At 38.3% G+C, this 24921-nt stretch overlaps 1 protein-coding gene across 1 annotated transcript in view; it reads right to left on the bottom strand.

Moving 5' to 3' along the window:
• The window catches only part of ATF6 (activating transcription factor 6), a gene marked incomplete at its 5' end in the record, with an annotated part of 192188 nt that overhangs the window by 41280 nt on the left and 125987 nt on the right, over positions 1 to 24921 (bottom strand). Inside the window, one exon of the mRNA XM_037506576.2 lies at positions 17245 to 17329. Within this exon, the coding sequence (XP_037362473.1) occupies positions 17245 to 17329 (85 nt within the window). The remainder of the gene's footprint in view (positions 1 to 17244; positions 17330 to 24921) is intronic.

The following is a 24921-nucleotide window of genomic DNA, read 5'->3' as shown; positions in this document are numbered from 1 at the left end:
AAAAATAATAAAAATTCTCCTTAAGAAAAAAAACACAGACAAAACTATACCAAAACAAGCTCTAGAAATCTGACTACTAGAATTCAGGTTACTAGAGGGATAGGATGGGGAGTAGGGAGCAAAGCGGGGAGGGGACCCAACGGATTATGGTGGAAGATTATGAGTGTTTTGGTGGTGGGTATGGTGTGGTAACATACATCTGAAATGGCATGAGCTGTACCTCAAAATCATAGAATGTTGTAAAACCAATGTTACCTCAATGAAAAAAAGATAGGATAATTAAAAAATGGACTAGGATAACATTCTAATTCATTATCATAAATGTAATTTAATCCTTAAATGTTCAATCAAGTATGTTATGGCTTAAAATCTATCTGAGAAACAGATTATTGAAAGTAGGAAACTAAAAAGGCTCTCATAAAAATGGAAGCCAAAAATAATAATGACAAATTCAATGAGTATTTCTCTTGCTGCAAGTTGAATACCTAAATCGTACCGTGTGGGAAAATACTTTTTTTTTAAAAAGTGAGAGGTGAAGATTTAATTCTTTGAGTTCATGGAAAATGATTGTCACCAAAAAATAAGCTCCTGATTTATTTGCCTCCTAAAGCATTCAATGAACTTCGGTAAAAACATCAGTTGTCATTCACCTATCATATAGAAGTTGCACGATATAAAACCAAAGAGACACTTAAAGACCACCTACCTCAACCTCATTTTAAAAATGAGGGCATTAAATTGAATTACTTGCTCACAGATCACACATCTGGTTAAGGGCAGAGCAGGATGAGAACCTTGACTGGGAGTGTGGGATGTTTTCCTGGACATCACGAGGAGTCTAACCCTTTCCAAAGAGAAGAAAATTGCTGAATCTACAGAGACCAAAAGGGCCTCAAACGGAGGTTATGTCCTTTAGGAGCTCAATTAACCTCTGAGAACATAAGCTATCACTTAACTTTCCATTAACTATGTTTTAGCAAATGGCTTAGGAAAGCAGATTGTTTTTTTTTCTTCTTTAATGATATTATAGTCAAACTCACTTGATTTCTCTTTTAGTTGTTCCCTGCTTCAGATCTATTTAATCATCTCTGAGTATTAAAAATGTTTGTTGGTGGATGTTTTTGCATTTAGCATGGCTGTCTTCTTCCATCTAGAAAATCGCCTACCTTCAAGACAGAAATTACTCTCTATGTAAGTTCAAGTACCAGACACTTTATTTCCCAGATGTCCTTGTCATTAGGATGTGGCAGGGACTGACTGCCAGTCAGGAGCACCAGCTTCTGACTGCAGAGAAGCCACAGCTGTGAAGACTGATGTGAGGTAGGTGGGGGCTCTGGAAGCAGGAACATCTATTAATAGTTTCAAGAGCCACTCAGGACACCAGTTATAGAAGCAGAGTTTGGAAGCAGGAACATCAATGATGCAAGCTACTGACTGTGACCAGCTCTGTGGTGCAACTGGGAATTCGTTTTTGTTTGAGGGCTCTCTACATCTGATTGTCTGGCCCTGTTATAAATTCTGCTTAAACTATGTACAGTTAGTTTCTTTACTTGAAACTAGTTCAGAAGTAAAAAAAAAAGGAAAAGGGGGAAAATTAATAATTTACTACATGGTGAGTTTATCTGGAACAGGAGAATAACATAGTTCATAATTACATCTCTTCGTTTCTAAGCGTGGGGTAACTGAATTGGTCAGGCTTTTACACCGCTGGCCTCTATGGCTATCACCTGTGACTTTGAATGCAGGAGGCACTTGGGAACGTGAGCTTGGGGCACGCATCCCTGATGGTGAACACCTGGAGCATGGTGTGGGCATGCATTAATTGTGCGCGCATGGGCCTGGAGGCTGAGGATATAAGGGCGGCGTCACCCAGAGGGCAGCAACAACAGTATGGCTACAAGAGGACGTGTGACTACAGAGAAGCAGGACCACGAAAGAACGCCAGAGAAAGCCCATAGAAAAGTGAAAAGATTCGCCATGGGCTGGGAGGCCTGCCACCCTCCTGGACTTCCAGCCTTCCTGCCCACTCTGCTCCTGGTTGCTGGCAAAACACTAAGAAAACCTCCATTTAGTAGGTTCTTTTTGAATGTGGAATTGAATTGGCTGTTTGAATTGTTGATGAACTATATGCTGAACAAGGGTCCCTGGGATAAAATGCAGAAGTATCACCAACAGGGTAGCACATTTGCTAGAACGTATGGGAACAGTAAAATCAACTTACCAGGAGGACAAAGGAGTTTTCATGTTCACAGCCTAGTTCTAGTGGAATTGACTAGCTATCTTGGTCTGAGTGCAAGCCTGGGAGAATACATGGCCCCATTTATTGAAATGTAAACAGTAAATTCATTAGTATCGAAGACAGATTATTTTTACTAGTCAGTGTGTTTTATTTTGAACATAGAAACTGATGTGCTGGTCTGGGAAAGGCTAGTTGAGGAAAGTGACTACACTTACTAGAAAATGTTAAAAAAAAAAAAAAAAAGACGTGCATGTTTATGTCATGGAAAAATTAAGCAAACTTTGAAGTCAATGTTTGCTAAATTTGGATGGGATGATTTTATTAAAAAGTGCTTTAATTAGGCAAATTCTGATGCCAAGAAAGCTGTAGCTTAGTTTCCCAATTTGTTTTTTCACATTTTTACATACTGGTGAAAAATGTCTTTTTGGTTTTTCGTGGAAATTCCAGGGAACCAGCTTGTGAGCATGTCTATCTTATTACAAGTGTAAATACTTCATCTTTTGTGGGCCATCATACTTTTAAATATTTATGGATGGATGAAATACAAACACAGTAGCTGTTATTCTAAAATTATGGTAACATAAACTGGAATTTAGTTCTACTGTCTTAGTCACAACTGTACTCAGGAAACACTTAAAGGTACTATTAGGAGTTAGTAAATGACCTCCAGGAAAGTGACTGCAAAGGATTACACCGAATTTTAACTGTGGTTCTCTCAATTTCTTAGCTATCCTCAGCTGTAAAATAGGGATAAAATTATGTCATGGAAACTTTGTGAAGACCAAACACAATTATAAATGTTCAAGAACCCAGAAATATGCTTACTATCCAGGGTACTCAAAAAAGGGACAATAAACCTAAATTTGTAACAAACTATTCAGTAATACAGGCAGTGAATGGTTAAAAATTATCAAAGAATGTTCTTGGTGGTGAAACAGATTACCTTCACATTTAATCACAGTGTGCCTGGGGTTTAAGAGTTCTGGGCCTCCCCGGTGGCGCAGCGGTTGAGCGCTGGGTTGCGAAGCTGCCCGCAGCCTCTGCGGCGCCGGTTCGATCCCCGGCTGCTCCCTGGCCACCTGAGGAGGGTCCCACATGGCGCGCAGACCTCTCCTGCCGCCCGCTGCTCCCCTCAGCAGTGTACTTCGGTCCTTCTGCCTGCTCTGCTCTCCGCTCTGGCTCTGGTGAATTCTCTCACCCTCCCATGCTTCTGACTACCCAGTGCATGTATAAACAAAACAAAACAAACAAACAAACAAAAAAAAACATGCCTCTATAAAAAAAAAAAGAGTTCTGGGGAAAAATGCTTACTTTTATTTATTTCTAACCTCATTATTCTAACAATGTAGCAGTTATTTTACTTATAACCTACCATAACTCAACACTTTTAAGATGGGAATATTTCCGTATCTATTTCACTGTCAATTGGGATGGTCCCTGCTTCAAAAAACTGTAAAGGTATGTGGCACTGCTAATTATTTTCTCCTATATTATTAATATAATTTAGTTCAAAGTCATATAGCAATCAGTGACATAGTGAGTTGGTCTAGCACAAAACATTTATATCTTGCCTTTTCCCATGTTAAATTCTTAAGTCATTCAACTTCCAATATGAAAAATGGTTTATGTCTTCAGAGAATATTCTTGGTGGTAAAACAGATTACCTTCACATTTAATCACAGTGTGTGCCTAGGGTTTAAGAGTTCTGGGTTCTGCTTACAGCTCCATTCATAGCTGAATTGGACAGTCATTTGCTCCCTAATCTATTTTCTTACCTGTATTATAATGCTGTTGTGCTTACTATGTAAGAAAATAAAAATGTAAAATTAAAAAAAGAATATCTACATTAGAAATACCATAAAAAAGTAAAATCCTTACTGTTATGTGAGGGGAGAAAAAAGCTATTGTTGTGCTAGACTGTTCCTAGGCTTTCTTCCAGCTCTGAGATTCTCTATGAGCTTATGTACGTCCTGCTTTCTATTAAGTTTATTAGCCCTCTGAAGACATGAATCACACCTTTTGAAGTCTGTACACTGCTTAGCATAGCGCTATACTCTGAGTAATTGTAAAACTAAACTAATTATATTATACCATAAATGAATATGGAACTAGATGAGCATGTTTTATAGTCTAAACCTTAGCAATGATTGCAAAGTAACTGTTATTTAACACTTACAGTGGGGTCTTAACTACATTACCTTTCAGTTAAGTGAATGCTTTATTTATCTACTCTTGGTAGTAGGAAGCTAGGAAGAAAGACTAGTAGGACAATTTCTATGTGAGTATTCTGTTCTCTTAGCTCTATAAACCATCAAAATTTTCCAGATTTTCAGACTTATATTTAATACACTGTGGCAAGCCAGCATGGGGAGCTGTGACTAAAATGTTCCCCAATAACCCCATCTCCTGGTGTTTACTTGTGTAGTCTCGTCCTACAGTGTATCTTGAGTTGGCCTATGTAACCAATCCCATGGGCAGTAGTGGTGGCATGTCACTTCCATGATTACGTTTACAACAGTACTTTCTGTCCTGTGTCTCATTTGCCCACTTTCTCTCTCAGGGATCAGTTACTTTGGGGGAAGCCCCAGGGACAGGACACCATGTGAAAAGCTGAAGCCTGCTACCATCAGTGAGTAAACATGGGAGCAGATCCTTCAGCCCCAATCAAATCTTTGGCATCACCAATGGCTTGACAGTAACTTAATGAGAAACCTGAGCCAGAGCAGCCCTGATAAGCTGATCCCAGATTCCTGACCCTCAGAAACTATGTGAAATAATCAGTGTTTGCTTTTTGCAACTGCGAGATGGGGGGACGGGAGGCAGTGGTGGTGGGGTAATGTGTTATACAAATAACAGATAACACACACATATATACACAGAATCCCTTTTTCTCTGAAGTTCCTGTTCCTTGCCTAAATGATTATAAATTCTTAATTGTTGCTCCTGTAAAAGCATCCTTCTCTCTAATCAATCCTTTATACTGCTGTCAGGGAATCTCAGAGGATAAAATCAAAACTTCACATCAATTCGCACAGCTTCCACTTGCTCTCTAGTGTCACCTATACCTCAGTGCCTATGCACTTGAATCCTACTGTAATCTCCAGAGTGAGCTATGTATTTTTTTTCTTTTTTTCTTTCTCCTTACACTGTTCTCTCTGCCTAGAATAGCTCATTCACTTGACCAATGCTACTTATCCTTAAAGATTCAGTTTAACACAGAAACAGTAATTCCAAAGGGCACCTGCACCCCTAGGTTTATAGCAGCACTATTTACAATAGCTAAGCTATGGAAGCAACCCAAATGCCCAAAAATAGATGACTGGATCAAGAAGATGTGGTACATATACACAATGGAATATTACTCAGCAATCAAAAAAGATAAACACATGCAATTTGCAGCAACATGGATGGAGCTAGAAGGGAATCATGCTCAGCGAAATAAGTCAGAAAGAAAAAGAAAAATACTGGATGGGCTCACTCATAGAAGGAATTTAGAAAACCTAAATAAGAGACCAGGAAAAATACTAATCAACACAAAGTAAAAATCAAAATCAACAAGCAACTATAAACCAGAGACACACTACTGGGGGGAGGAGGCATGCAGGGAAAGGAAGAACTAGAGTCAAAATAGGGGGTGGGGTGCAAATGTATGGGGAGTATAACCGAAATGAAAATGCATACATTGTGCAAAGATGAAAAAAGATGTAAGAATTATATAAAATATTTAAATAAAAAAAGATTCAGTTTAAATATCACTTTATGTGTGTGAGTTGATCAATTATTTAATTACATTTTTTTCTTGAATACAAAGGACAGTGCCTAGAAGCTTTATATACTTATTTAAGTCAGCAAGTATTTGTTGAGTGCCTACTATGAGTTAGGTAATTTTTTTTGCTAAGGCACTAGGAATAAAAAATATATATTAAGCAGACTCCTTAAGATTAAGGAGCCTATAGGTCAGCAGGGAAGTTAGGCAAACTACTGATTATAAATGATGTAAATGTTATAAAAATAAGGGAGTTCAGAATAATCCTGGGCAGGTAAAGAAGGGGAGACAGAGACACCAAACTATTCTGTGGACTTAGGGAGAGTTTCCCTGAATGCTGAGTACAGGATTTAAGGGAAAAAAAAAAAAAAAACTAACAAAGATGTTAAATTGGGGAAAACCACAGTCCCAAACTTCCAGTCCAGAATCAAAATCAGCCAGCAAAATGAATAGCTTGGCAGTTACAGACATAAAAGGAGGTAAGGACTGTTTGACAGAAAGCACAATGGATGATGTAACTGGAAAAAAACATTGGCTTCACCAAAGAAATACACTATGAAAAACTGGAGATACTCCATTATGCTCCACATTCACAGCCCGATGAAAAGAAGTGGGAAAACCAGAATTTAATAGAAGGGAGTGACTTAAATTAAGGCACTTCAAACCCAGGTCGCAAGAACAGCTTCAGAAAACTGAAGGCCTTAGTATATGAAGATTGAGAGGGTATTCAGCAAACGAAGAGCATAAGAGCTGTCCTGCGGGAGGACAGTTACACTCATAGAAAATCCCGTGGCTCTATGTAAGAAGGAAACAGAAAAGGCACAATTTACTAGTTGCCAGAGCTATTTAAACAGGTTGGCCTGTTTTCATCTCTGGAGGTGACTATATCTAAACTGTTGGCTACTGAGCAAAGTGGTGCAGAAGAGAATCCAAACACAGGAAGGGGGTTAGTATGGATGACTTTGTTCTAAGGCCTTTTTAACCCTGATATGTGAGTATAGCACACATGAATATTAGTGAGCCTTTCTTTGTCCTAATCTATACTGTAGTAATGCCAAGGAGATCACATTTCCCATAAGTTTCTATCCTCTACAGTGTAGAATGAGAACAAAGATAGGCTTTAGACACCTTCAGAGGCTGAATGTATGGCCCTTCTAACAACTCTGCTCCTAGTAACAAACTATTTTACAGTTCACATTTGTCTCATTATTTAATCTAAACTTTAAGTAGACATTTGTTTCTATAAAATCAGTAATAAATCTAGAAGAAAATATTTCAATGGATATTTGGTTAAGTTCAAAAGCAATTCTTCCTGACATAACTCAAAATCCCCTTTAACTCAAAGTCACTTTAACAATTTGTGTCCATATTTTCAATTTCAAGATTCTAGATTCAGAAAAATTAAATATATAAATCTTAGAAATCTCTAACCTTTATTTGTAAAAGCCCATGAGAAGGGGCATTTTCTTTTTTTAAAGATTTATTTATTTATACAAGAACTGGGGTACAGGCCAGATGCGCGAGAGGGTGAGAGGATTCACCAGCAGCAGAGCGGGGAACAGAACAGGCAGACTGACGAAATACTGCTGAGGGGAGCAGCGGGCGAGAGAGGTCTGCCGCGCCATGTGGGACCCTCGCCAGCCAGCCAGGATCGAAACGGCGCTGCAAAGGCTGTGGACAGCCTCACAGCACTGCGCTGAACCCCCTGTAACACCAGGGGAGGCCTGGGACATTTTCTAATGTGAAAAAAATTTACCCTATCTTTGACATGTACATCCCTGAGACAGTAATGGGTTTACCCTATGTCCTCAGTTTGCAGATCTTAAATAAGAGAAACTATCATGCAAGGATTGAAAGAACGCTAAACACTACATGGAAAGTTAAGATCCCTTGTGTCTCCAGTTGGTATTGCTATAAAAAAGAATACACAGAGGAGTTCTTCTGAGAATGAAACAAAACAAAACAAACACCAGAAACTTAAGATTATGTGGAATAACTCAATCTTCTGACACTATAGGTTCTTGATTTTCCAATACAAAGACAAATCCATTCTGAGTTTGGTATGTACAAAAAAGAAATAATTCAGGTTTTGAAGCATTAGTAGAATATTCAAACCAATTTTGTTGGCTCAGACAGATGCTGATCTCTACTTTTATTAGTTGAAAGCTAAACCATATGTTTGAGTTGAAACAGATTTTTGCCACAAGGGAGAGAGAGTGAAACTGACCTCACTGAAAGCTTAAGGAGACTCTGGAGGTCAGTTAGGTACAGTGGGCTTGGCAATTGGTTCCTTTGGATCAAGGAAGTACTAATATCCTAGAAGATACAGTGCAAGCTGATCTCAATGAAACCTCTGGGGCCTTATAAAAGTTTTTACAGATTAAATCCTTTATCAGTAAAGTTAACACACACACAAAAGACAAACTATTCTTGGAAAAAAAATTTACCTGTGCAACTTCCAATAAATCATCAAAGCAACAATATTTTCAACCATGTGGTAAGTATTCCAAGTATTTAAAGACAGATTTACTAACAATCCTATTTTTTTCCACTAAAAAAAAATTTCAGATTTCTTTTGTAGAAGAGGGTTCAGAAAAGGTTATGCTAAATGGGGATAACCTAAAGGTTTGGGAGGAGTTAAAAATTGACAGCCTGATGACTTCAAGAAACAAAGGGGACAGGAAACCAATCAGAGGAAATGGGGGAGGCAAAAAACTGTCATGACAGTGACTAAAATCATGGAATCAGCTTTTACTTCTCCCTCCTTCATTTCCAAGCACTACAGAATTTCCTTTTGAAATTTCTTTGGACATTTTTCCTTTCTCTGTATTTTAGACCTTTAATGACTTCACCCCAAAATATCTCCCATCTCATCTTCAATGTATCCTATTCTCCTCCTACCTTTTTTTCTATTTACAGATCTCAGTCAGATTCACATCTCTTAACAGAGATTTCATCATGTTATTTTTATGTTTTGATAGCTTGAAGTTACTTCCTTAACTCATTAGTGACCTAAATCATACAGCTGCATTCCAGGCAGTAAACATTTATTTCTCATCTCTCTTCAACATGAATCCTCTCCTTTTTGTCTCCTCCCAGACACCTTGCTCAATCTCAACTCAGAATTTGACAGAGTGTTGCAGGAAGCAGCTGCTCCTACTTTGCCCACCCACTGTTCATGATTTCCATACTAACAAAAGTCTTTATTTTTTTTCAGGTCACAATGAGTCCAATTAAAACAATGCATTTCTGAGTCTGCCCCTAGGGGGCTCAAACATAAACTTAGAGCTTTACGAAGGTATTCCTTACTGTAGTTAGTATAATAAATGCAACAGTCATTCTACTTGCCAGATACACATAATTAATAGATCTTTGTGTGTGTGTTTTGAAAGAATAATTCTTTGTTTTATGTAAAAAGTGATTTTTCTCCTTTTCTCAGTAGAAATTCTCAATGTGGGAATTTTACTACAGGGTTTAATACTGAGTAAAGAGTCAAAGAATGGTTTATGTATTTTTAAAAAATTAAAAGACTCACACACTCAAACTATCTGAATGCAATTACAGAACACTGAAATGGAATGAACTGCAATGAAAATGTTGTAAATATGCTGTTTTTTTTTTTTTTAAGATAAACAGGAGAAATGAGTTCATAAGAACAAAAGGCATAATGCTCAAAGGCAATCAGCCTGCTGCGCAGAAGATGTCTAAAATAGAACAGTTTCCAAAGAGATAGTCTGTGGGATAGCACTTCTGTGAAACTGATCATCAAAAGCAGTTGTATCAACATTTTCTCATTAATACTAATCTGTTTATTTGGCTGATTTGCTTTTTTTTTTTTTCCAACTAAAAAAGGTATTTCATTGCTAGTAAGTTTTTCCAGATTTTCTTCACATGGGGATGACTTAGAGATTAAATTTACAGTTCAGCCTTGTAGTCATTTGTTGATCTACTTGAGCCCTTGTTTTTAATAGTGATGCATCACACTAGCTTAAGAACATGGCAGACAGAGGGAAGGTGAAAAGTAAAACCAAATTGATAAAAGTTTTGGTTAAATTATAGATCCTATCTAATGGCTGTGTTCATTCCCTGATGAAAGATGTCTACAAAGTACCTACCTAAAAAAGTACCTAAAAAGTACCTAAAAAAATAATCTCCTATTTTGCTGAATTATTTGTCAGGAGTGACAAGGAAATGAGTAGTTAACTATAACATGAGTGGAAATAACTTAAAAGCAGGAAATGTTGATTTACAATATAAGAACTTCCAGAATCCTTTTTTAAAAAACAGCAATAGCTTTTTAATCCATTATCCACTACTCTGCCAACCATCTGCAATCATTTTTTAAAGCTTTTTTTTAAAAGCACACCTAGCATTTTCTTTTACTTTAATAATCTGACTTTCTCAGACAAAGACTGTTTTGCAGTTTCACTAATCTGTTTTCAGTTCTCTTATCAGACAAAAGATGATAAATAATAGAGAATGCAAAATGAAGAATAATAAACTGTAAAAATTAAATTGGGATGGAGGACACAGAATGATGCAAGTATTGTTTTCTAAATGGTATTAATTTCATACCCAAATCATATCCTATTCTCTTTTTTTTTTTCTTTTTTTTTGTGGGACCCTCGCCGGTGGCCAGGGATCTAACTGGCGCTGCAAAGGCTGCGGGCAGCCACGCAACCCAGCGCTCAACCGCTGCACCACCAGGGGAGGCCCATATCCTATTTTCTTTACCTATTTCTTACATAAACTTTTTTCTGTAGCTCAGAACCATGACATAGTAGAATCATTATACTATAGAGTTTAAGAGCAGACATTGACCTGGGACTCTAATTTACTTTGCTGAAACGGAAAATCAAATTCTTCTTCCTAAATATGTCTATCCAGGGTACTATATAAATCAATTGTTCAGTAAAATTGGACTTTGTTTTCTACCATGCTCTCCAAAATTCTACAGGCTCACTTAAGTCAGAGAGAAATATCAAACCCATAATTTCTCTTTCCAACTTATATGCAACTTTTAAACTCAGTAGTGATAGAAGTGATTTGATATTAGATATATCTTCACATCATCTCTGCTCTTTCAATAAACAGGTACCCACACTTTTTTGTGCCTATATGACTCATACTCTTCAGATTATAAATGATGTGATTATAGAACAGCTTGTCAAATTCCTATATCTAATAAGCCAAAAGGATCTATATCTCTGTCAATTTAGTGAAAATTCTACAAATTTCCCTTTATAGAACAACTGTTGAAGAGGAGATTAATAATTTCAATTTGCTCTTTACTGTCCATTCCAATTCTCAACAAATGTGATAGAAAGATAATCTAGTACACATTTTAATTATTTGACATTTGAAGAGATTAGACTAAGCTGTGCTTGATTTTTGGAGGGAAAGATTCAAAATCCAGTCAAAGATTGTCCGGAGCCGTCTGGAGCATGTGCCGTGTTGCGTATGTGTGCCATGAGTTCGCTTTACCATTTCGCCTTCGGAGAACCACAGGTTTTTCCTGTAAAGCACATGAGACTGGGAGGTACGGGGGGAGGAGCTACGAGGGTATAAGAGGAGAACGCGGGAGAGAGAGGGAGAAAAAAAGAGATTTAAGAGGAGAACCACGAGAGAGGAGAGTGCTGGGAGAGGAGCAGAGAGAAGGCCAGGGAAGTAAGAAAGACAGGGAAAAGGAAAACATGTAAAAGTAGGAAAAGGATAAAGGAAAAATAAAGAAGCAACCGCTAGCGTCAAGTTGTATCAAGCCCCTCATTTCAATCCTCAGCCCTTCTCTTCTGAATCCCGCGGGTCGGGACAGGTGGCGCCCAGCGTGGGGCACGAAAAAGAACGAAGGAACCGCTGAAGGACCAGCTGTGGTGAGCCGGCAAGTAAAGTAAGGTAGCTGGGATCATGGGCAATTCAATGTCCAAGGGGCGGTTAGTTATTTCCCTGGAAGCTCTCCTACAATAGTTTGGGGTTCCTCTTAGTAAGAAAAATTCTTAAAAGATTTGTAGAGACCCTTAGTATCACTAGTAAGTGGTTTCTGGAGCAGGATCAGGTCGCTAGTGCCATTTGGAATAAGGCAAGATGGAGGAGAAGCCGACATTCAATTAACAAAGGTCATTCAAGGGTCGACAGAACCATATGCGGAGTTCCTAGCAAGACTGATGACTGCAGCTGGCCGAATTCTAGGAAATGCCACTGTGTTGAACTGTTCAGCGGAGACCTGCGCCCTCTCTGCCTGCTGGGCCCAGAGTGCGGAGAGGGCGGTGATCGTTCGTCTACCTTCTATTTTAGTCATGCCCGTGGATGTTTCTGCACACCTTTCCCCTGTTCTACCTAGGAGGAGACGTGATTTTAGCATCACTGCAGCTATTGCCGCCGTTTCAATAGCGGTGGCCGCGGCTGCGGCTGCTGCCGTCGTTGCTGTCACTCAAGCTGCTGCAAATACGGACACTATGGACAATTTAGCTGCCGGAGTTGCTTCTGCGTTGTCAACACAGTAAGATATGAATGGACATTTGCGGAATGGACTTTTTGTGGTTGGTCAGCAGATAGCTCTAATGTAAAAAGGGATAGACACACTTTTGTTAATTGCTCACATACCTTGTAACCCTCTGTACAGTTTTATTTGTGTTACCCCTGTTATGGGTGAGGGTCTCATTGCCTGGTTTAGAGGACTCCTCTCAGAGTTGTAAGCTTGGGGCAGGGTGATAGCCTTAGCTCTTGGCTTTTTGTGCATTCGGCTTGTGGTTTCTCCGTCGGCTACGGAAGTAAAACAAAGAACTATTGTGCTATTGCGATCAGGCAAGTACTTGGCACCATGGTACTTGACCAGGACTCCCCAGTGGCACCTGGATGGGTCACCTTAGTCTTAGAGAACCTGTGAGCCAAAGACGGGTAAGGGCGTAGCCCGTCCAGACCAACCTAAGACAGCGGTCCGGACCAAGTGCGCCGGATTAGCGATGACGGGTGAGGCTGGTTATGGGACGTGCCAACCTAAGACAGGCCAGGTGTCTCATTTAAAAGAAAAAATGGGGAGATGTCCGGAGCCATCCGGAGCATGTGCCGTGTTGCGTATGTGTGCCATGAGTTCGCTTTACCGTTTCGCCTTCAGAGAACCACAGGTTTTTCCTGTAAAGCACATGAGACTGGGAGGTACGGGGGGAGGAGCTACGAGGGTATAAGAGGAGAACGTGGGAGAGAGAGGGAGAAAAAAAGAGATTTAAGAGGAGAACCACGAGAGAGGAGAGTGCTGGGAGAGGAGCAGAGAGAAGGCCAGGGAAGTAAGAAAGACAGGGAAAAGGAAAACATGTAAAAGTAGGAAAAGGATAAAGGAAAAATAAAGAAGCAACCGCTAGCGTCAAGTTGTATCAAGCCCCTCATTTCAATCCTCAGCCCTTCTCTTTTCGTGCCTCCGAATCCCGTGGGTCGGGACAAAAGATAATGTATTACAGCCATTGTCACATCTCTTTGGTTTTCTTTCATCTAGAATAGCACCCTGCCCCCAATTTTTTGGCCCTTCATGGCATCTTTTTAAGAAATCAGATTTATTGAGGCATAAAGTATTAGCACGCTTTATCTTATTCTCACCTGATATAGAAAAAACATGTCAGTGTAGATAGAGTGTTGAAAACGTGGAAAAATATTAACAACTGGAGAAATTTTTGTAAATGGTCTTCAGATATTCTCTACTCATCTTTCAACTCTTATATAGATTTAGAATTTTTACAAATAAAAATTGGGAGACTGAAAAAAAGGGAATAGTCAATTATGTCAAATACTATTGCAAAGTCAGGTAAGATGAAAATGGGCATGGACACATGACCTTTGGCTTTAGAAAGAAACTTGTCACTGGTGGTACTTTTGCAAAAGCATTTCAGTTTAAGGGTAACAGCTACATTAGAGGGAGCAGAAGAAAGAATGGGAGAAAAGCACATGGATTCAGTACAAGTAACTCGGTTTTTCTATTGAAGGGCCATAGAGACCCTTGAGAGATAGGATGTGGAGTTAAGAGTCTCCTCTACCCAAAGGTAATATTGAGACATTTTGATTGTTGCCGGGAATGAGCCAGTAGAGAGAAAATAATCATTACAGAAAGGTAGGCAAAGCAAAGACTCTGAAACTGAGAAGGAGCTGGGATGCAGGGCCAAAAAGGAAGGCTTCACCTTAAAGGGTGATGATGACAATAATGAAAAAGGTGGTAACACAGTGACTAACCTGAAAATAGTCAGGCACTACTTAAACCATCTTTACTCAATTCTCATAGCAACTTAAGAAGATATTATTATCTCCTTTTTATACACGAGGAAGCTGGGGCACAGAAAAGTTAACTAATATGCCCAACAATACACATCTTACAAACAGCAAAGTTGGGATTTAGAACCAAATAGAAGGGACTTTTCTTCCAATGCAATGAGAGGGAAGATAGACTCTGCGGGTGTAGACACAGCTGGGCTGCTGGAGTGGAAAGATGGAGTAGCCCTGGTATGAGGACATCTATTTTCTCAGCATTGCACTTGGTGAGTTCATCAGTTGAGGAGGTAGAGAGAAGGGACGTTGGCGATTTGAGAAGAAAAGGTGAGAAATTCTTGTTTCAGACTAACTGTATTTACTAGCAATGACTGACAGGATTGAAAACCCCTTTGGAATTAATGGTCTGAAATCTGGAGTGAATCTACTTGCCCTGACTATTTGGTATTTTCTATCACTTTTCAGCTGCTTGTGAACAGGCATCAAGATGACAGTCTAGGTTTAACTAGGGTGGTGGTATTTCTACAGACAAGTGGAACCTATAAAAAAAGGAATGAGCACTTCCTCATTCAGGGCATAAGGGGACGTTGCACGAGAGGGGTGGTAGGATAGGACATGGGACCTAAGTAGGGAGGCAGAGGTCACTGAGGATGTTGATCGATACAGAAAAAGTGGGAAGGTCAGAATACTGGAGATTTGTGAGGGCAGAGAACAGCATGAGTATGGGTGTTGTAGGAAGAGAGTGGGAAGCTGTAACTGCAGATTCAAAGGTGCCATTATGAGCTGAGGTGGCTCAGAAAAAAAGGTGACGGGCCCAAAAGAAGCTGGAGTACTTGATGAAGCCTCTGTGTGGGCAAAATTATACAAGGGATGACAAAAGTAGTAGTAAAGAGTCATCAGAGAAGGCGCAGTAGAATACAGCAACCATGGGGGAAGTGGAGTCAGGTATGATGTTACAGACCAGAAAGATACAGGGGAATTTGGAAGTCATAGAGGGGAGCAAGGAAACCATGTACCCCACTGGCCGGTTCGGTGGTCCAAGAAGCAGAGGGGAAGCCAGGCTTTATTGGTTAGCGCCAAGAAGGAAAAGAAACTGTTCAGGAAAGGGATGGAGGACATAGCACCAGACTTGCCACATAGCATTTACTCATTCAGTATCTCCTGAATTTCAACCTGAACTTTTCTAATAGCTTACTATATTCTAAACAGGAACAAAACAAAACTTATTTACAAAGAAATTCAATCAGATTAAAGAGGAAACAATCCTCTGAGAATTATATTTTTCAAATCCATGAAAGGCTCACTTTTAAAAATTAGTGCATGGCCAAGGTAAACAGAGGCAAACAATATCTTATTGGTTTTGGCTTAGTATAAATGGATAGTTCATTTTTATAAAGTAAAACCAGCTTTCTCTTGCAGAAGAACTCAATACCAGGATAAAAAAATCAAGTGAATTCTGCTTTGCTGAAGCTAAGCTAACAGCCTTTCTGAGCATGAACTGACCAGAAGGTAAATCTATCATGACTCAAGCAGAGAAATCTAGGTGCCTATGGAACAAATGACATTTCATAAATGCTTTCTTTGTTGAAAAATACAGCACAGTTTGGCATATACAGGCCTTCCTGTGATTGTGTGATTCTCCAAGAGCGCTTCAGAGGGGCACCTTTACTCAAGGAAGATAAATTCTTCTCAATGTCTCTATAAGACTAAGGAAATATTATGATTCTTCTATACCATAACAAAAAAATTGTTTTATATATATCAATAAGTTTGCCTCCTAAATATTCTAGTAAGCCGTCTGTATACAACTCATTGAAATTTTACTGTCTTCTGTGGTCTTAAGGTGTATAGTGGATTTCTAACACTATTCCCCTAAGTTTTACTGGAATTTATTTAGAATCCCAGTGCTCTGTTTCATAATTGAATTTGGTGGTTTTATTGTGATCATCAATCAGAATGTGGACTGGTTCAACTGTAGGTCAAAGGACTTTTCATTTTTCTCTTACTCATGAAATATGAAGTTCTTACCACTGGAGAAGAAATGTACCTGTAATGTTCTGTTATACCAGACAAAGGGAGTTCAGAAGGATGGTTACTCCTCCTGGTTTCATCAGAGCCTCATATGATGTGTCAGAGAAAGTAATTAGCCAGCAAAACACACTGCTCTCTCACAGCACACAGCTGGCATTGGGAATAAGCTATTTCTCTGTCCCAGGAAGAACCAGCAGGAAGAAATCTCTCCTTTAGTAGATGTCATTAGTATTTTGTATAGTCAGTATGGGACCTTCTCTTTGAAGTATAATGATTTCTGTACTTGTCTTATTTTTCCTTCTAACTATAAGCAAGTACACTGTGCTTTAACATAAGTGGATAATTTCAAAGTATTATTTGTATTTTATTTAATATCCAGCACTAGTGGTAAAACAAAATACAACAGTAAAATTATCAGAATCAAATTTATCAGCATTATGGATTAAATGTAACTAAGAACTTTAAGATTTAGTCTGAGAATCTTATCACTATTTACATAATATAGGAAACTGCTTTGAATTTTTATAAATTCACTCTAAGAACACAGCAGGGACTTGTTTTACTGCATGGATAGCCAGAAAGGCTCCAGACAAGTTTGAAGAGAAGTTGAGAAGCTAACATTTTCCACGTTGTAAATAAAGTGTATTATTATAAAATATAACTTTAAAAAATAACTCTATACCTTTTTATTTTTTAGAGTAATTTAAAAAGAATTAAGAAGTAGCTCTCCTGCCTGCCTCTCTTTTTATTTCTCCTTTTCCTAATAAACTGTCCTTTTAAAAGTGAGAAGAAAAGAACATGAGAAGCTAAAAGTAGTATTTTCTGAAAATAGTGGGAAATGTTTCAAAATTAATGCACAGATAAACACCAGACCAATTGAACATTTTAAATGTCTAAGTTAAACCAGAGAATCTTAAACAAAAGAATCTCATGTCATTCATCAAATAAAATTTGAACTTACCATTTATGTTTATTGCTGGTAACACAATTGACATCTTTGGTCTTGTGGTCTTGTTATGAGTGGTAGCTGGTAACAGCAGGTGATCCTAAGATTAACAAAGAAAAAACCAATCTGTTATACACAACAATTGGCTTCTTCCTATAATATGCCAAATTGAAGGTTACTAAGATGCCAACAACATTTCATTGGGATCACAACAAATGACAGGTTTTTTTTTTAATTTAAAAAATAGTAGTTTTCATCCATTCAACAGTATTTGTTATCAAATACCGCGTGCCAGACATAGTTGTAGGCCCCTGGGTACATCTGTGAACAATACAAACACCTCTGAGCTGGAGCAGCTTATATTCTCAAAGGAGAGACAGAAAGTGATACTAAGCCTGACAAGTAAGTAAAATACATATTACATTAGAAGGTGATGGATGTTGTGGGGGGAAAAAAAGCAAGGAAGAATTGCAGGGCACAGCAGTTAAGGGGACAGGGAGGATGTACTTTTAGAGAGATGGTAAATCTCCTCAGAAAGGTAACATCTAAGCAGATGAGGAATGTGGAAATGACTGCTAGAAGAATTTTGTTTTCACAAGCAAATTCAAGGAGTCCAAATCTAACCCCTCTCAGTGCCAGACTCCCTGCCCAGTCCCTGCAGAAAGCTCTCTCCTATTTCCAGCTCATTGAATGACATAACTCTTCATCTATGAAGCCAACAAGAGACCAAGGTACACAGAGAGCACCAGGGCAGAGTGGCCAAGAGTAAGGACTTGGATCCCAACTGTGTGTGTTCAACTCCCAACTCTGCCTTTCACTGACCTATTCCTGTTTTCTCATTTACAGTCTGGAGACAATACTTTTTTTTTTTACATACAGTTAATATGTGCATTAATGATCTGCTACCTTAAAGGGCTTAGAATTATATCAGGAACATAAAAGGAGTCAATAGATAATGATTCTCCCCAACTCCTCAGAAAATAACCAATCACTGAGTCCTGCATGCAAATATCTATCAAACACACTGACTCCTCTCCTTCAATAGCACCTTTCTAGTCCAAGTTACCAGCATCTTCCCCAGCCTTATTTATTTATTTATTTATTTTTTGTGTGTGGGACCCTCGCCAGCACCCAGGGATCGAACCGTTGCTGCAGAAGCTGCGGGCAGCCTCGCAGCCCAGCGCTCAACAGCTGCGCCACCAGGGGAGGCCCAGCCTTATTTTTTATGTTATTTTTATTGAGGTAACAGCATTGGTTTACAACGTTGTTTCAGAAGTATAGGATCTCTCCTTCAGGTGTTGTTACCACACCACACCCACTACCAAAACACCCACAGTCCACTGTGTTCCCTCCCCACCTGCTCCTCCCTATCCTCAATTCCCACTGGTAGCTTCAGTTCTACCATTAGATTTCTAGGGTTTGTTATTAGTTTAGCTTTATCTGACCCTTTGTTCTGTTTCTGTATATTCCACATACAAGTGTCACCATTGGTATTTGTCTTTCTTCTTCTGACTTAACTTCAATTTACATAATTCCCTCCAGCTCCATTCAAGTTGTCACAAATTGCAAGAGTTTATCTTTTTTGATAGCTGAGTAGTATTCCATTATGTATATATCACATCGTAATCTATTCATCTGTTGTTGGGCACTTAGGTTGTTTCTATAACATGGCTGTTGTACTTAGTGCTGCCATGAACATAAGAGTATGCGTTTCATTTCAAACTGATGGTTTTTTATTCTTCTGGTAGGTACCTAGGAATGGAATTGCTGGACCGTACAGAAGATCCATTTTTAATCATCTAAGAAAATGCCATACTGTTTTCCACAGGGGCTGGACCAGTTTACACTCCCACCAACATAGTATGAAGGCACCTTTTTCTCCTTATCTTCACCAACACTTGATTTTGGTCTTTTTTCATGTGGGACCTTTTCACAGGAGTGTGGTAGTATCTCTATGTGGTTTGGGGTTGCATTTCCCTGACAGTAAGCTGAGCTTTTTTTTTTTTTTCCCATATACTTGGTGGTTACAGTCTGCCTTCTTTGAGAAGCATCTATTTAGCACTTCTGCTCATTTTTTGCCTCTTTTTGTTGAGCTGTATGAGTTCTTTGTAGATCTTGGGTATCAGTCCCTTGTCAGATGCGTGGTGTACAAATATCTTCCACCATTCAGGGGGGTGTCTTTTTCTTTTAGTGACAATTTTTTTTTGCTCTGCAGAACCTATTTTCATTTAATATCCCCAACTATTTATATTCTTTTTTGTTTTTCTTGCTGTTGATGACAAATCCACAAAGATATCTCTCAAGCCTATGTTGTGGAGTGTGTTGCCTATGTTTTCTTCTATGTATTTTATGGTATCAGGTCTTTTATATAAATGACAGCTTTTATTTGAACTGGGTTTGGGGATAATTAACTAAAAATCATCTTATGATTCATTCAGTCATAAAACAATAAATAATTCCTGAATGCTTACTACTATCAGGTATTAGATAGTATTCTTGGAATACTCCTAGGTTCTGATAACAGCTATGGTATACTCTAAAGAGTTTTGTTGAAGGGCCTCCCTGGTGGCACAAGGGATTAAGATGCAGCATTATGAAGCTATATGCAGCTACTGCAGCACAAGTTCAATCCCCAGCCAGGGAGCTAACCCACATGGCTCAGCAGACCTCTCCTGTCTCACCTGCTGCTCCCCTCAGCAGTGTATTTCAGTCAATCTGCCTGTTCTGTTCCCCACTCAGTCTCTGGTGACTCCTCTCACCCCCACACTTCTGGCCTGTACCCCAGTTCTTATATGCATAAAAATAAATCTTTTTTTAAAATTAGAAAAAAAAATAAAGAGTATTGTTGAAGCAGTCAGAACAGAAGGATTTTAATTCTAGTGTGGCAATGAATAGCTATATGAATGATCTAGGTCTCTTTCCAGTCCTGTAAAATGATGGGAACTAGACTGGATGCTGTTCATAAGATACTAAAGTTTTCTAATAGTCATTTTCAAACATTTTGTTAAGAAGAGATACCTTCCCCACCTCAACCCAAGTTGGATACCGGGTACTGACTGACACATAAAAGAGATTCTGATTAAATGGGGCTTGGAATCTCTCTGCTTAGCCTCTTCTCTCCCCTTGAAGCCACCATAGTATTTAGTATTTCTAAATACTAAGCATTTCTAAGCATTTCTAAGCATTTCTAAATTTCTAAGCATCAGGTACACACTAAAAGGAGCTATAGTTCTTGTCCTTAAAAGGAACAGAGTTTAGTGAAAGAGTTAAAAAATTATAAATACATGTCTATCATAACTATGTAGTCCTAAACGTAACACTGCCAACTCTTAATGGCACCTGAGGTTTCTGACTTCTAACCATACAAATACTAAAAGTAAGAATGAGGCAAGAAAAATTTGGCTTCAAAAAAGAGGGAGTATAAATAGTGTTCTGGGAAAGGCATGTGCATCTGTAGATATTCCCAAGCTGGGTATAAATGACATAAGTATGTCATTGATATTAACTACAGTTTTCTATGAACTCCTCTTCTTACTAGCAAGACTATAGAAATTGTCACAACAAAAAGAAATAAAAAATAATCAAATGTACATTAGTGTTTCCATTTAAGGGAGCATGGTAAAACTGGTATACAGCTGAACTTAAGTGTAACCTCTTTCTTTGCTTTCTTTTCTTGTTCCTTTGCTCATTTGTTTCATCAATCAATCAACAAACTTGCTTTATTGCAGAACTCATAATAAAGTAGGATTTGACATAGTTGAGAGCAATAAAGATTTTTCAGTGTAACTTAGTTCAAAGTCAGTGTGATTATAAATGTAATTATCAACAAAGCTAAGGAAAAAATCCCGGATGTGAAAGACAAGAATTGCTATATCTGAACACAACGATATAGAAAACACTTCCAGTAACTGCTTGTGTTTTGTTTAATTCAAGACATTTCCATGGGAAAATATTTTAAAAGAGGGGGGTAGGTTAAAGAGGAGTAAAGTTGTTCTGTTAGAATTCCAGCACTACAGCATGGATGTTCTTTTTTTTTTTTTTTAAGTACATTGTTAGACACAAAGATCACACATTTCTGAGAGTAAGATAACATATTATGGAGAAGAAAAAACAAAATTTGCTGATTTTTATGCCATGAAAATGATAAAAAGCTTAATTACTATAATTAAAGTACTGCTTCAGGTCCCCAAATTTGAATGAGAAAACAAACCAACAAACTTGCAAGGCCCAAATTATGGTTACTGTACAAATAAACACATCAATTCCACTGGCCATGGGTTAAGGTCAGGTTGTGACTTCAATTTTGAGTTTCCTGCTAAGATCTAGATGTTGTTCTAAACACTGTGTTAAAACATGATTTTCTGAACATTATGTGTCGTACTCTCTCTTCATTAAATTTCAAATGAAGTAGTTATTTCGATGGCAGAAAGTCCAACAGCCACACTTTTGTTTATGAAAAACAAGAACCACATTTTAAATGCATTAAAAAAATCACTAATCTGTCTTAACTCTAATTATTAAAGTTTACTTATCTCATTTTTAAAAATAATTTATACATATGACCCTGGGTCAGTGCATTTACTTCATTTAACATTTACTTTGACTTCCTTAAATTAAATATTCCTCACCACAACAATGAATCTTGAATGCTTTTTCTCTCCAAAGGTTTATCTTACTCATTTTTTTCAGCATATCAATAATTCTATTAGTGACAAGTTGAGAAACAAAGCTTTATTTATTCAATCAACAAATATTTATTAACTTCTTACCATTCATTAAAAAAAAAAACTATTGAGCCTAGTAAGCATGTATTCAGCACTGTTTGTATATATATTTTTTAAAGAATGTAAACTCCAATTTTTATTTTGTTGGAGGGAAAAATGCTAATTATAGCAGACATAGCCATTTGTGCTCAGAAACTGCTTTCCTTTTATAACCTTAGAATAGAAACAAGAACATCCACATTAGGTGGGCACATTCACCAGAATAGATTCTGTGCTCTAACTCCTTGCAACCAAATAAGACGATAGATTCAAGTTCTGGCCGGTTGGCTCAAGAAGAATAATGTGTGCAAACTCAAGTTGGTGAGAGTGGAAGGCAACCCACTTCTTTCCCTTTTTCCTTCCTGCTGGCCGCAATGCAGACATGGCTGGTAGAGCTGAATGGGCCATCTTGGGCTGTGAGATGGAAGTTCCAATCTGGAAATCATGGATTAATAAAACAGAAGGAGCCAGGGATCCTGATGACTAAGGAGCTATTGAAAGTTCCCCGGAACTTATGCATAAGAAATAAAATCTAATTTATCTAAGCCACCATTATTTTGAATTTTCTGTCACTCACAACCAAACTTAAACCTAATAATTAGTGTTATAAATTTGTGAAGCAGTACAAATGCTATTTGGTCAAGAAGAATCTCAATAAGGGTCAGAGTAATCAGAGACATGTTTACTCCTTTTTAACGACATTAAAAAAACTTCCTATCCATTATTTAGCCTTCTTGATATGCTTTCTTCCCATTTTACATATTTATAAGGGAATTAGTAGAGAAAACTGGATCCTGGAAAGGTAGAATTTTTTTTTCAACTGCTTGTGATCTTTTAACCTAAACTTTTTTTAATATTAATTTTTTTTACATCATTGTTCATTTTTAAGCAATATTTGCTTCCCTGCACCCCCTCGGGTATATTCCCCATAGAGTTTCCTTCCCCAATGCACCCGTGCACCATCACCTCAGTTCCCTGTGCTCCTCCCTCCCTTCCTCTGATCCCTCTCCCTCCTCCTCCCCTGCAGGATGTCTCTGATTTATAATTGTCCATTTTTGCTTTGCTGTGTATTGTACTGTTATTATTTTTTTACACTGATGTCTTATTGGGTTCCCCTATATTCCTGCTATAAGTGAAACCATCCGATATTTTTCTTTTTCCTTCTGGCTTATTTCACTGAGCATAATTCCTTCTGTCTGCATCCATGTTGCTGTGAATGGCATGAGTTTATCTTTTTTGATTGCTGAATAATATTCCATTGTGTATATATGCCACATCTTGTTCCCAGGTTTTACCTATAGTAAATAGTGCTACAGGGCCTCCCCGGTGGCACAGCGGTTGAGCGCTGGGTTGCGAAGCTGCCCGCGGCCTCTGCGGCACCAGTTCGATCCCCGGCTGCTCCCCGGCCACCGGAGGAGGGTCCCACATGGCGCGCAGACCTCTCCTGCCGCCCGCTGCTCCCCTCAGCAGTGTACTTCGGTCCTTCTGCCTGCTCTGCTCCCCGCTCTGGCTCTGGTGAATTCTCTCACCCTCCCGCACATCTGACTGTACCCAGTGCATGTATAAACAAAACAAGCAAACAAACAAACAAATAAATAAATAAAACATGCCTCTATTTAAAAAAAAAAAAGTATATTAATATAGTAAATAGTGCTACAATAAACATAGGGGTACAGGTGTTCTTTTGAATCAATGCTTTGATCTACCTTTGGGTAGATCCCTAGTAGTGGAATTGCCAGGTTGTGTGATAGCTCCATTTTTAGTAGACTGAGGAACCTCCACACAGCTTTCCATAGTGGTTGGACCATTCTGCACTCCCACCAGCAATGTAGGAGAGTTCCTTTTTCACCACCTCCTCGCCAACATTTGTTGTTGCTTGTTTTTTTGATATGTGCCATTCTTACTGGTGTAAGGTGGTATCTCAATGTGGTTTTAATTTGCATTTCCCTGATGATAAGGGATGTTGAGCATTTTTTCATATGCCTGTTGGCCATTTGCATTGCCTCTTTGGAGAAACGTCTTTTAAGGTCTTCTGCCCATTTCTTGACTGGATTGTTTATTTTGTTTTTGTTGAGTCCTGTGAGTTCTTTGTATATCTTTGTGATCAGTCCCTTATCAGTTGACTGGGGTGCAAAGATTTTTTTCCAATCATTGGGGTATCTCTCTGTTTTGGTTAATGTCTCTTTTGTTGTTTTTCAGGTCTTACTTATGTCCAGTTCTTTTATCCATTTTGAGTTGATTTTTGTGCACAGTGAAAGGTAGTGGTCTAGTTTCATTTTTTTTGCATGTGGTGGTCCAGTTTTCCCACCCCTATTTATTAAACAAACTGTCCATTGCATTTTCTTTGCTCCTGGAAAGGTAGAATTTGCACAAAACCATTTCCTTGCTTAATCCAAATGCAAAAAGGTGAAGTTACTTAAAAATAAAAATTAAACATAGAAAACGGGTTTTTCCATAGTGGTAAATATATTTTGGCATTGTCACTCAAAACTATGTCACTAAATTTAAGATAGCTTTTCATGGACTCCTGAAAAGGCTTGATAGGACTAAAATATCATGGGATAGCTTCAGGGAAAAAACTCTGTAGACAAATAATATAATCAACACTTTGTAATGCTTATTCCCAAAAGAAGTTAGAGAAACACTGGGGGGAAACATCAAAACCTTTCACTGTGAGAAAAAAACATCAATTTTCCAATGTTACACAATTTTGTGCCTGAGAAAATATGCAATTTCATACAATTATCCCAACTGTTTCCAAGCATCCTGTTAGGAAAAGACAAAATATTACTGCATTTACACAACATCCAGAGTGGTTTCCTCTTTTTAAAAAAGCTAAAGGTTTCTCTTTAAAAAAAAAAAGTTAAAACTTATCCAAAGAACAGGATTACATCTTTCTCAGTTGAGAGTTATGAAAGCAATGTACAAC

Source organism: Talpa occidentalis, unplaced genomic scaffold, assembly GCF_014898055.3.
Source record: "Talpa occidentalis isolate TD23 unplaced genomic scaffold, MPIMG_talOcc4v2.1 talOcc4.12, whole genome shotgun sequence".
Classification (NCBI taxonomy): Eukaryota; Metazoa; Chordata; class Mammalia; order Eulipotyphla; family Talpidae; genus Talpa; species Talpa occidentalis.
This window is presented reverse-complemented; position numbering and strand designations above follow the sequence as displayed.